Raw genomic sequence first — 12,943 nt, 5'->3', positions numbered from 1 at the left:
TATTTTTGACAAAAATATAGGGATATTTTGGAATCTTATTTATCTGCTTTAGTTCATTGTACATAATGAATTGGCACTTGAACAATTTGTTCACTGAACAGAGGGAAGTGCCTTTTCTACGTTGGATGAATCATATCCATCGATGAGAACCAAACAAACAAGCCGAGCCTTTGTACCTTTTATTAAAATATGAAAATTAAACCATTAACGTACAGCTTGCAAATATGATAACTTTATGATAAATAGCAATAAGTGACTTTCTTAATTGATATTTTGTGTATTCAAAAGTTGCATCTGAACCTATTTATTGTCTTAATAACACAAATAGCTCAAAATCATTGTTTTTCGTATTCTGGTTTAATTTCACCTTAAAAATTACCAAAACACGCGTGGTTTCATCGTAAAGCCACACAGTACTTGTTTCTCCTGTATATTGTTACAATAACTCGCTAGAAGTGCTCCAGACAATACAAGCAACCCTGCGCCATAGACTCCTATATACCAGGCTATATATCAGTTTTGCTTGCATCTAACCAATTAAGCTTTTCTTTGTGCAAATCTCATGAAAAGTGAGTAAAGGCCGAGAGGAAAACAAATAAAAGAAAAATGAGGAGTTTACTCAGGTTGGTGGGCAGATATAAGGCTTATGCTGCGATGATCATCATTCAGATTATTGGCGCAGGCTTGGCTTTGTTATCAAAAGCTGCAATTGCTAAGGGAATGAACCTTTTTGTGTTTGTTGTTTACCGGCAGGCTTTTGCCTTCGTTTCCTTGAGTCCCTTCGCATTTTTTGACCGGTCCTTTTCTTCACTCTTCCTTTTTGTATTCTCAGTTACCTCCATTAACAAATAATCATTTTACCTAGGCTTAAGCTCAATTATCAAGCTTATGTTTTTGTCTTTTATATCTGCAGTAAACAGGATACTTCCTTGACATTCACCGTACTCAGCAAAATCTTTCTCGTTACCTTGGTTGGGTATGAAAGTATCTCTTGTTTTCATCATATATCAATCACGGCTAATTAATCTGTGAACAATCTTGACGACAATTCATCAAACAAGAGTCTTAATCATTATATATATGTCTCTGCACTAATTAACCTTGTGCTGGTGCTTAAATTACATTCAGGTTAACTTTAGCTACAAACTTTTACTGTGCTTCACTGAACTATGTCTCTGCAACATTGGCTTCAGCCTTCGCAAACATTATCCCGGCCGTCACTTTCATCATGGCTGTTATATTCAGGTACGAATATAACTTGTTTGGATTATGGTTTGCAAAAACCGCTTTTATCCCAACTGAACTGAAATTAGAGTAAAACTCAATTAGTATAACTTAATTTACGTTTGGATAGACTTCTATAAATATATCAGTCTGACGAATTTATTTAGATGTATATTGATTGAAAAATCAGTTTTAGAATTTTCAAATTTAAGAAAAAGTTAGAAGCCAAGAGCCAAATGTCAGAAAAAAGTTTTTTCAACTTCAATTACTTGGCCTTCGGAGTAGGGGTTACCTTTCTCAAAAGTCATCCCAAACATATATCTTGAGATTAAACCGACTTCATGGTTTCAAAAAATCAGTAGTTTTTCATGAGATTTAAGCCATGCACAAACTGCTAAAAAATGTCAGGGTGGAAAGCGTTTCCATGAAGCAAATGGATGGGAAAGCCAAGATTGTGGGTTCTATTTTGAGCCTTGGTGGGGCAATAATATTTGCTTTGGTCAAAGGGCCTCCAGTAATGGGTTCCGCAAAGGGGCACGCATCAAATGAGCAGCATAATTCTCATTCACTTGTAGGATCTCACTCTAAAGGAGATCAAATCAAAGGAGTTATTATGATGCTCTCATCAAACGTCACTATGGCTTTGTGGCTTATTTTGCAGGTATATGATATCAATATTAGTCTCATATATATATATATATATATATATATATAATTGCTTAATTAGATCAGATACGGTATAGCCAGCTGATGGATTTAAACAGAAATATAGCAAATTAACTAACTTGTTTTCAGGGATTTGTTGTGAAGAAATACCCAGCAAAACTTCGCTTCACAGCTCTACAGTGCTTCTTCTGCTGTACACAAACAGCTGTTTTGGCTGTAATATTGGAGAGGGATCCTTCAGCATGGAAGCTTGGATGGGATCTTAACCTTCTTGCTGTGGCTTACTGTGTATGTTAATCCTGATTATAAATTAATTATGTTATTTTTAATTATATCACTTAATAATTACAAGCAGTAATTAATAATTAACGCGTTGTGGTTTCAGGGGTTGGTTGTAACGGGGGTTTCCTATTGGCTCCAACTGTGCGTTATCGAGGAGAAAGGTGCAGTATTCCCAGCATTGTTCACTCCTCTTGCTTTTATAATCACTGCCATTTTCTCCGCATTTGCCTGGCGGGAGACACTTCACTGGGGAAGGTACATATGTATTTCCTTCTAAGTTTGTTTTTAGAAGATCGATTGCTGTCATTTCATCTACTTTAAGATAAAAACACGTTAAAATTTACTTAAAAATGATGAATTTGTTTGTTGGTTTTAATTTGTTGCAGTGTTGGTGGGATGATTTTGGTGGTGGTTGGACTTTACAGCGTGCTGTGGGGGAAGAACAGAGAAAGTAAAAGGGAACGAAGCCATGAAATTGAAAGCACACGACAGTTAAGAGACGACAATCACACGTCTACATTGGACATTCCCACAACACACAACGCCCCAGTGTCTAGAAGTATAGCACCCTCAACAAAGTAGTTTCTTCTTGTTACATGTGATGGAACCCAAACATGTTCTTATTGTTCTTTTTTGTTTTAATAAAAAAATGTTGTGTTGTTTTGTTATTAATAAGGTGGATATTTTGACGTGTAAATTTATGGCACCTTGAGATATATACTAAAAGTCTATTATATTTCTGCTTATAACTCTCCAATATATATCTGTGTGTGTGTGTGTGCGCACTCTGATCGGAATGATCTGCTAATTTCAATTGTAAATAAGCAATACTTACTTCAAATCAAATTTATACTATTCAATATTTTAAGAATATATTATTTTAAAAGACATAATAGAATGTTAAAAATATTTTGATTCCCAAATAAAAAAATAAAATAAAATTTATAATAATGTTTTTGACATTTTTCGAAACACAATTTAATTTGAATTTACGTTTAGATTAAAGTAGTTCAAGTTTAGTAAAAACAATCAAGACGCATGCAAAATGAATGAAGACATCCACATTTTTGCATATTTGCTTTCTGTTTCCCTGTTGTAATCAATATTATGTCCGTCCAATCCCCTTGGAGATAAAATCGAAATTTGCATCATGTAAATTTTGTACTCATCCATCTTAAATCTAAAACTTATTTTTTAATATAAATTAAACTGTAAAATGGGTTTTACATTTAGAACTTGAGAAGTATTTTTTATAGTATAAACAAAACCAAACTTATGGCCCCCAACTTATTAGGGAGCTTTCATATCATTAGGTTAAAATGTGATTAACGGTTTATTTTGGTTTTAATTATACTACCGGGTGCACTCTAATTTGAATTACTTGTTGATCACAAAGATAAAATGAATAATTTTTGTTCCAAGTGAAAAGTTAAATCATTCAAATTTCTTCATAATTTTTATTCTAATAGAAATTATAGAATATGAAATAAGAATAATCTTTTAGTTGTCTAATTTAAATAGAAATTTAATTTTTTGATGAAATATTGAATGATTAAAGTTTACATAAATAGCTGACATTTTACCGACGGAATGAGTAACAAATCAATGCACGCAAATGTGAGGAAAGATTATGTACTTTTCTCATATAGCATCGGATGCGTGCTTCTCTACTAGATGACAGTAGATTATGTGCCATCTTCTTCGCTATCCGTCGATCAGTTCCAAAAGCGCACATTTGTTACCAAAAAAGAAAAAGCGCACATCTGTTTGATGGGAGCTTCGTGATATTCTGCCTTGGATCTCACGGTCAAAGTTCTCCTTTCTTTGGGTCGGAATCAGATAGGGGTAAGGCCATCTGGATTTAGTCCTTTTGGGCCTCATAACGATATTGACAATCCGATAATCATAATCCCATCTATAGATGACCGAAATTATTTCCCATCCACAGTCAATTACAAAGTACGTAATTAAAAAAATATTTTAAAAAATTAACATATATTTATTACAAATAACCATCTTAACTATTTTTTTAATATATGTCAATTAATTATATAATTCTTATATTAAAGAGCAGAGGTAGCATTCATTAACAATACCAATTTATTGTCTATTGGAAAAAAAAAAAAAGTCCTTTTCATCTCATTGATCCCCTTTGCTTCTACTTAGCTACTTAGTTAGTAAGGGATCCTTTATTTTTGTATATATACATAATGTGTTCATCGTATATACTGAATGTGCACACTCAATTGTCAATAATCGTTTCTTCATCGAACAGAGAGAGGTGCATTCACTTTCTCTACATTAGATGAATCATTATCCTGCATCTATTAGCCCCAAGGAAGTAACTAGATCTCATGAGGCATCATTTTCGGGAGACAAAATATTTTATATTCATGTATAATATGTCAAAGATATGTAACATAAATGAACTAAATCTTGGAAAGATACCATGTTTTGCAGCAGTTGGAAAATTAATAAAAATAAGATCAAATTATAAGGTCAGTGATAAACTAGATATGGGTGATTTTTTCAAAGAATCTTTTCATTAAGTGTTCTCGACATCCTTAAAACACCAACTAAAACTAAAAATAGTCATTTTTATCATACAAGGAACTCAGATCAATGTGATCTTTAGTAGATTTTGTTAGAGGCTTCAATCCCGTTCCCGCCTTTCATTACTTCATAAGGAATGAAAATACTAAAACGCAAAATGTAGATCGATCTTTCTAAATTTTATATTCCATTCTTGTGAGATATTTTTATTATCATTGAAAGCAGGAAATCAATAGCTTTTATTGACCTTCGAAATGTTGTTGCTCTCTCTGTGTATATATATTGAGGAAGAAGGGAGTAGGGAGGAACAAAAAGAAACTGAGAATAGTGGAGAGATCCAAAGAAGCGACATTCGAAAGCCCAAGAGAAAGAGAGATTGAAGGAGAAAGAAGGTGGAAGGGGAAGTTTCTGTGAAGGTGAATTGTTAATCTCTATATCTAATATTTATGTCGCTTTGGTTCATTGATCCCCACTTTGTACTTATACGTAACTCTATGGAGCACTTATTATAATCTTATGCCTGTGATTGTTTCAAGAGATTTTTCTTTTTGATATTGCAGAGGTTTTGTTTGCTGCAAATCCCAAGTCGTGTATGACCATGATGATATATGATGAGACTCCCGTATCTACAGATATTTACAAGGAAAAATCGTAATTAAAAACTCTAGAATTTGAAAAACACAGATAGGAACCCGTGACAACTTCACTATGGCTTTTGATAATAATAATATATCCTGAAGTTGTCAAAACCCATAATGAAGTTGTCACGGGTCCCTATTTGTATTTTTCAAATTCTAGGGGTTTTTTTTTTTGCGATTTTCCCTATTTGCAATATATGCAACTCATATTTCAGCAAAAATTATTAGGACTTAAATCTTTTGGGGTCCAAGTGGTATTTCCCCTAAAATAAAATCTCTTAAATATATATATTTATATATACACTAGATGACACACATTTTACCCCAAATTATGTGAAACTTCGATTCTCTCTAAAGGATATAAAAGCCTTAAGTTCTTATTTTAGGCCAAATTTAACTTACAAATAAATAATTTTTTTATTTCTTTTACATTGTTTTAATGAGAGTAATTATAATATAATCAAGGCCATATTCATTTAATGTAGTTAACATGTTGCAACCATTATTCTCATGCAAAGGTGCTAGGGACACCTAACACATTGTCCATATTTCTCTTTTCATAGATCATATTTTTTTTTCTAAGGTTTTTCAAAACTTTCTTTCAAGAAAATTTTGGTTGGAAATCCTATTTTGTTTGATTTTTCACTTGGAAATCTAAATTTGGGTGCGACCATATGGTCCTCGATACATTGTACAAAATATGAGAAATATATAATACTATATTTATCACTTTCAAGGTACGTATATAATTGAAAAAATTGTCGTGCCGGACAATGATCGTTCTTGATAATTGTTGTCTGCAAAAGAAGTCCATTTGCTGTGTCAACAAGTATGATTAAGGCATCATTAAATTTTGTCGTCTGCTGTTCAATACAATACAAAAGGTACAAACAAGCAGGTGCCAGATACTATGTCCTTCTATATCTAACCAAGATTTTCTTTGTCTGGTGAAGCTCGATCGTCATAGGAAGAAATTAAAGCAAAGGAAGAGAAAGAGAGGGGGGGAAAAAAAACCAAAGAACCAAAGAAATATGAAGAGTTCGCTTATGTCGCTGGTGGCAAAGTATAAGGCTTACCTTGCAATGGTCGCCATACAGTTCATTACTGCAGGCTTAACTCTTTTAGCCAAAGCTGCAATGTCCAAGGGATTAAACCCTTATGTGTTTGTTGTTTACCGCCAAGCATTCGCCGCCGTTGCCTTGTTTCCCTTCACATTCTTAGAACGGTTTGCTACCTGTTCCTTTAATTCTCGTATTTCTCAGCACCTCCATTGAAACATCCTTTGACCTAGCTAAACCTAATAAACTAACAAGCTTGTTTGTCTCTTAAATCTGCAGTAACCTGGGTGCTCCGCTGTCATACAAATTATTGGGCAAAATCTTTCTTCTTACTTTAGTTGGGTAAGAAAGTGAATATATATAGATCTTATATTTTCCTGAGCCCATAAGACATGACTTGTTTTTATGATCATGAGTACGTACACGTGCTCTAGCAATTTGATTGCTGAATTATCAAGGCCATTTAATTATATTTAATATTCAGGTTAACACTGGGTTCAAACCTTTTCATTGTCGGACTCAACTATTCTTCTGCAACATTTACTCAAGCCTCCACAAACACAGTCCCCGTCATTACTTTCATCTTGGCTGTTATATTCAGGTAATGAATGAGACTTATTTCTAAACACACACACACACACATTTTCCCATCTAATTAAGAAAAGAGTGATCTGGTTTTAATAATGTGTTTTAGGGTGGAAAGCCTTTCCTTGAAGCATCTACATGGCATGGCCAAGATTTTGGGTTCTATTTTGTGCCTTTCTGGCGCAATAATATTTGGTTTGGTCAAAGGGCCTCCAGTAAGTGTCATGAAGTCGCATCCAACAGATTCTCACTCAATAATGGCAGCAGGTCACTCTCAAGGAGATCAAATCAAAGGACTTGCTTTTCTGCTCTCAGGAACCACTGCTTTGTCTTTATGGCTTGTTTTGCAGGTATGTTGTTAGTCTCATTGCTTTGATTGGATACAAATATATAAGGTCAATATATCAATATACATACCATGAAATTCATATGAACAGTACATTAATTTCATTTTATATAAAGACTCCGTACGTGATATATATGCATGAATAATAACGTGTTTAATTAATATCCAAATATCACATAATCAATCCTTCCCTCATGTTTAAACAAATTTGTGTACAAATTAAAACTGCTTTGTTTCAGGGACTTGTAGTAAAACAATACGTTGCCAAAGTTCGCATGACATGCCTCCAGTGCTTCTTCTGCTGTATACAGTCATCTGTTTTGGCGGTGATAATGGAAAGGGATCCTTCTGGATGGAAACTTGGATGGAACATTCACCTTCTTTCTGTGGTTTACAGTGTATGTTTATATAAAAAATATATATATATATATATATATATATCTGATACTATACTATTTGAAAGAAAGAATAAGATGAAATTGTTAAGTAAGTAACAGCAATTCTTGTATCTGATGATAGACTAATGAAGAATATTGCATTCTGTCTGAAGGGTGTGATTGGAACAGGGGTGGTGTTCTGGCTTCAACTGTGCTCTATAGAGGAGAAAGGAGCAGTGTTCACGGCAATGTTCATTCCTCTTTCTCTTGTAATCACTGCCTCCTTGTCAACACTGATATGGAAAGAGCCACTTCGATGGGGAAGGTTCATTATATTCTTTCACCTTTAAAAAATCACAATGATTTTATCATATACTATGCTTCTTCTGGCCGGTCTTTTTTTTCCAACCAAATTCAGGGGAAAATGATAAACAAAATCGCATTTATGATTGCAGTATTGGTGGAACTGTTTTGTTGGTGGTTGGACTGTACGTTGTGTTGTGGGGGAAGAACAGAGAAAGCAAAAAGGTCCAAAGCAATGAAACCAGACAAGAAGAACCCAAAGATAAAGTCGAAAGCCATGAAACCACACAAGAAGATCCGAAAGAGGACACTACGTTGGAGTGCTCCACAACCATACAGATCCGAACTGAATGATTTCACAAAATGAATGAGGATAAATTTGTCTTTTTGTTAGCTTATGCTATGCACTGTGTGTATTATAATGTCATGTCAACTTTTAATTTTCTTTCTTTTTTCCTCAATTAATTCTCTCATCGTTGTTAAATCCCTTCTGCTAAGAACGTATGAATATATTTGTATAAATCTGATGAATTTACATACAAATTTATTTTTCGTTGTTACTTAATATGCGTGTGTTTTTTTTTTTTTTGGGGGGGGGGGGGGACCGCATGATCAGTTGTCGGAATTCTGTGTTGTGCCGTAACAATGAAGATGGATATCAATTAGGTCTACTGTAATACACGTGCAGTACAGTGTGCAACAATTAAATTAAATTAGGCCTACTGAAAGTCTCAAAATTAAATATAGATTATTCTTATTTTTGAAAAGAATAAAAATAATATTTTAAATATAAAAAAATTAAAAAAAATAGTATAATTTAAAAATTAAAATTAAAATTTTCGGTAACCAAAACCAAGTAAAAATAACTCAAATTTTATTCTTGAAATATGGGGGGGAAACAACATTGACAACGTATACAAGAGGAAATTAAGGTCATGTTTGGTACGAAATATTAAAAATAAGGGATAATGATTGAGATTGAGAGTGAAAAACTATATTAAAAAAGTATTTAGTATGAGTAATTATGTAATACTTAGGATTAGGTAATCCCATATATGTGGGATTTGGGAATACCATGAGGGGAGATGGTATTCTCCAATCCCACCCACATGAGATTGTCTAATTCCATGTGATAAGAAATTACTCATACTAAATATTCTTTTAACACATGTTTTCAATTTTAATTACAATCCTTATCCCTCATTTCCAATGCTTCGTATCAAACAGAACCTAAGATTCCATTTGGTAAGAAGCATTAAAAATTAGAGATAGGGATTGGGATTAGTATTATAAAAATATATTAAAAGAGTGTTTAACATAAGAAATTCCTTGTTACATGGGCTCAGCCAAATCTATGTATGTGGGATTGGAAAATATTATGGGGGAAAGTAATATTCCCCAAGTCTGCCTCTATGAGTTTGTCCAATCCCATATAATAAATAATTACTCATGCTAAATATTGTTTTAATGCTTTTGCCAATTACAATCACAATTCATATTCCTTATTTTTAATACTCCTCCTGTTCTTAATATAAGATCCATTTAACTAATTTAATTAGATTAAAGAAGTTAGGTAAGTTAATTAATTATAAGAAATGTGACACATTTTTCCTAAAACACTATAGTCATCTTTCTTAATACCCTATCTTCCTCTTCTGCTTGATTATAGTTGAGGAAGTATCCATATGGGTAATTTAGAAAAAACTGATAAATATGAAAAATAAGTCTTATATTTATGACTAAAACCAACTCAACAATTGAGTCCTATATTAAGAACCGGAGGAGTACTTTGTAAACGGCACCTAAAGTAGGAGGTAGCTGGGGTTCTCTTTTCCCCCGTTTTCACTAACAATTTAATCCTCCCTCATCAGAGAGAGGAACCCGCAAACACACCCGCCCGCTTTTTTGTCCCCGACTTTTGAACAAAGAACCCACGATTTCCTCTGTAGTCAACAGTAATGCGATGCGTCTTATCGTACTGTTTTTTTTTAATTATTATTATTATTTTTTACGACGGTCTTCCTGTAGAACAAGTAGATCAGTTGCCACCACCAAGTTCATCATCGGCGATTAACAGGGATGTATGGCTGATTCTTGTGTCCATTTTGGTGCTTAAAGGATGGGAATTGAAGGAACTCAGAGACAAAGGAGTCCAACATTTCAACAGTCACGTGCTGCATCACCACCACATGCGCCATTGTTCCGTTGCAAGCCAGACTCCACCTGCGAGCGAATTCATCATCTTCAGGCTTCTCAAACACTACGATGTTGCTAAACTCGTTTTTCATCGCACCGATTCCTGCCTCCCGTAGCTTGTCTCGCAGGTAATCTGCATTTCTCATACACTGCTCCACTTCCTTCTTGAGGCCTAATAAGCCTTTCTTCTTCAGAGCGTACCAGAGGAAGATCGGAGCGTGGCCGCTCCTGCTTCCTGTGATTGTGGCGTCCCTTGAAGCTATGATCTCAATATCACTGGACATGGCATCAATGTATTCCAAACGAGTTATTATAACTCCACAAGGGACGGGACATCCTATAAACTTGTGCCCCGAAGTAGATATGCTGCCAATGGGTTTCTTGAAACTAAGCTTCGGTGCCTGTCAACCCATTATAATCTTCTCTTGTTAGAAAATATTGCACAAACGTGAGTAGATCTTACCAAGAGTTAGGTTCAGAACCTTTTTTTGATAGATGTAACCCAAGAAGTAGGGAATGTGTTTATATACATCCTTAATTCACACTTTGTAAGTCTTTTTTTTTGGTTACACGAAGAGAATTTAAATTTTTAACATTCACTCATATACTTGCCACCCCTTCAGCACTTAAACTAGCTTCAGACGGTGAAATTTTCCAAGTTTTAAATTTCAAACTATCTAAATCTAAATTCAATGAATTTAGATCTTAATGTGCCTTTAGACTCTTTTCAGAGGAATGGATCGAAGGGGAGATCATATAGATAAATTATATTTCAAATAATTATTAATGAAATAATTAGTATAAATTTCCTAGAAAGGGATTCAATCACCCAAAAGTCCAATAATAACTGATAAGGAGCATTCAATAACAAATTTTTTTACAAAAAATAATACTAGGTTTATGTTACTCCCTTGTTATTAAAAATTTTTATAATTAAATCACTTCTTTGGGACTACATATAGTAAATCTTCCTTATTAACAATCTTATTTAAGAATACATAGTTTGGGCCAAATATTAGGCATTTATTTTCACCCCATACTCTTACTGTAGTTTCGCAATTGCTCGGAGCCATTTGATCGATCTTTTAATTGCAAAGAATTCAAATTCGATCCAATTGTCTTTGATACCAAAACCGGATTCTGAATATGAATATTTTAAAACGTGACTCACTTGTTTTTTTTATTTTTGGTCAACAAAACGTCACTCACTTTTTTAATGAAAGGAAGCATGAGTCCAAACAAAGCTCCATCGCAATGGATATAGAAGCGTTCACGAGTAAAACCACATTCTTCGAGTGTTTGTACCACAAGATCCACATCATCAATAGCTCCCTTCATAGTTGTTCCTGAAATAAAAAATTATCCTTTCACATTAGTTCATAAGTTATTCAATAAATGTGTGTGTGTAAAACTCTTGTTGAGCATATGACTGCACAGAAAGATTAGATAACATTTAAGGGATTGTCCAAATCAGTTATAAATAGAAGATGTAAGCAAGCAACTGACATGTTTGTTTTATTAGATGTGTGTGACATAAATATATGTGTGTATTATATACTATCTCCGGTCCTTAATATAAGACCCTATTTGACTTTTATTTTGGTCCTAAATATAAGACCGTAATCTACTTTGTCTCTCATATTTATCTTTTTTTTCTCGAGTCCTTCTAATAATAGTAGTTCTAGTTAATAAACTTAATTAGTAAGGATATTTTAAAAAACACAACACTTATTTAATACAAATAATTAACTTAACTTATTTTCTTAATATACTCAAATTAATCAACTAACTCTTATATTTAGGACCGGAGGTAGTATATTTATACATGTGTAGAGAGAGAGAGAGGAGCAAAGAGGGACCTATATTGAGGCTGATGATGGCAGGCTTGTCCTTGTGAGCAAGAAGTGAAGCTTTGAGATCAGAACAATCAATCTCACCAGATCTCAGTGTGGCTACCTTCACACATGGCATTCTGTACATTCTTGCTGTCTTCGACAGCGAATAATGTGATTCTTCTGACGTATATAGAATCCCATCCGGCAATTGTTCCCTCCTATATATATATATATATATATATTAGTACAACCTCGTATATATATTATCAATAAAACATTCATATATCAGAGATCAGACCTACTTACCCGATTAAAATCCCGTGAAGATTGCCTTCAGTTCCCCCGGTGGTAACGTATCCCCAGTACCGGTTCTTGTCAATCCCCCACAAGCTAGCGAACCAGTCAAGAACACAAACCTCAAAAGCTGCCGAATTGAGAGTGAAGCAGTTTCCCACAAATGGATCGCCAGCATTGTTGATGTGAAAATGCAGCAACGGTGCCAATGCTTTATAGTTAAACTCGAGATTTGCGGGATAGCCTGCTCGGTCGGTTCATTATAAGACAACATAGTTATTAGCATTTATTTAAATTCAATGCAGTTAGAGGTGTTGTGCACTATGTACAACATAATGAGCGGTATATGGAAAAGATGATGAAAAAGGAAATTACCCAGACAACGCATTTTGCTGTGCAACAGAGTCTGGGCAAAGCTGGTGATCATTTGAGCCAAGTGTTCCTCTGAGTCCCCAGAGAGCTCCGAGATGGGGAGGCTCATATTTTGATTATGTGGGTTCTCTGTTTTAGAGACTTGTTCTCTCAAAGGCATCATCTTGGTGGTAGTTGCTGAGCTTTCAGCTGCTGCTAGAAAAGGATGATTCAT

The 12,943-nt window shown here is 34.2% G+C and overlaps 3 protein-coding genes across 3 annotated transcripts; 2 read left to right on the top strand and 1 right to left on the bottom strand.

Annotated features, from left to right (window-relative positions):
* The first annotated feature begins 606 nt into the window (after positions 1–606).
* Positions 607–2,754, top strand: LOC114722031 (WAT1-related protein At1g43650-like). Its single transcript, XM_028907938.1, has 7 exons — positions 607–797; positions 914–976; positions 1,129–1,245; positions 1,633–1,885; positions 2,020–2,178; positions 2,276–2,427; positions 2,559–2,754. Exons 1-7 carry the CDS (start codon positions 607–609, stop codon positions 2,752–2,754), a joined length of 1,131 nt encoding a protein of 376 aa, XP_028763771.1.
* Positions 2,755–6,394: 3,640 nt separating this feature from the next.
* LOC114722030 (WAT1-related protein At1g43650-like) lies at positions 6,395–8,386 on the top strand. Its single transcript, XM_028907937.1, has 7 exons — positions 6,395–6,588; positions 6,701–6,763; positions 6,906–7,022; positions 7,116–7,356; positions 7,592–7,750; positions 7,903–8,054; positions 8,185–8,386. The coding sequence occupies exons 1-7, from the start codon at positions 6,395–6,397 to the stop codon at positions 8,384–8,386; spliced, it is 1,128 nt and encodes a 375-aa protein (XP_028763770.1).
* A 1,706-nt stretch (positions 8,387–10,092) lies between these two features.
* On the bottom strand, positions 10,093–12,943 carry LOC114722029 (serine decarboxylase-like). Its single transcript, XM_028907936.1, has 5 exons — positions 12,733–12,943; positions 12,370–12,601; positions 12,088–12,281; positions 11,438–11,574; positions 10,093–10,629 (listed from the first exon to the last, which is right to left on the bottom strand). The coding sequence occupies exons 1-5, from the start codon at positions 12,941–12,943 to the stop codon at positions 10,093–10,095; spliced, it is 1,311 nt and encodes a 436-aa protein (XP_028763769.1).

The sequence above is a fragment of the Neltuma alba genome, unplaced genomic scaffold (genome assembly GCF_004799145.2).
Source record: "Neltuma alba isolate B1F8T4 unplaced genomic scaffold, ASM479914v2 tig00012081_pilon, whole genome shotgun sequence".
Taxonomy (NCBI): domain Eukaryota; kingdom Viridiplantae; phylum Streptophyta; class Magnoliopsida; order Fabales; family Fabaceae; genus Neltuma; species Neltuma alba.
The sequence above is the reverse complement of the archived record's forward strand: the minus strand, read 5'-3'. Positions and strand labels throughout refer to the sequence as shown.

Coding starts and splice junctions, on each gene's coding strand:
- LOC114722031 (XM_028907938.1), top strand. CDS start 607: ATGAGGAGTTTACTCAGGTTGGTGGGCAGATATAAGGCTTATGCTGCG. Junction 2,179..2,275: donor TTCTTGCTGTGGCTTACTGT/GTATGTTAATCC, acceptor TTGTGGTTTCAG/GGGTTGGTTGTAACGGGGGT. Junction 2,428..2,558: donor GAGACACTTCACTGGGGAAG/GTACATATGTAT, acceptor AATTTGTTGCAG/TGTTGGTGGGATGATTTTGG.
- LOC114722029 (XM_028907936.1), bottom strand. CDS start 12,943: ATGAATCATCCTTTTCTAGCAGCAGCTGAAAGCTCAGCAACTACCACC. Junction 12,602..12,732: donor CAGCAAAATGCGTTGTCTGG/GTAATTTCCTTT, acceptor CCGACCGAGCAG/GCTATCCCGCAAATCTCGAG. Junction 12,282..12,369: donor CTTCACGGGATTTTAATCGG/GTAAGTAGGTCT, acceptor ATATATATATAG/GAGGGAACAATTGCCGGATG.
- LOC114722030 (XM_028907937.1), top strand. CDS start 6,395: ATGAAGAGTTCGCTTATGTCGCTGGTGGCAAAGTATAAGGCTTACCTT. Junction 7,023..7,115: donor ATCTTGGCTGTTATATTCAG/GTAATGAATGAG, acceptor AATGTGTTTTAG/GGTGGAAAGCCTTTCCTTGA. Junction 7,357..7,591: donor CTTTATGGCTTGTTTTGCAG/GTATGTTGTTAG, acceptor GCTTTGTTTCAG/GGACTTGTAGTAAAACAATA.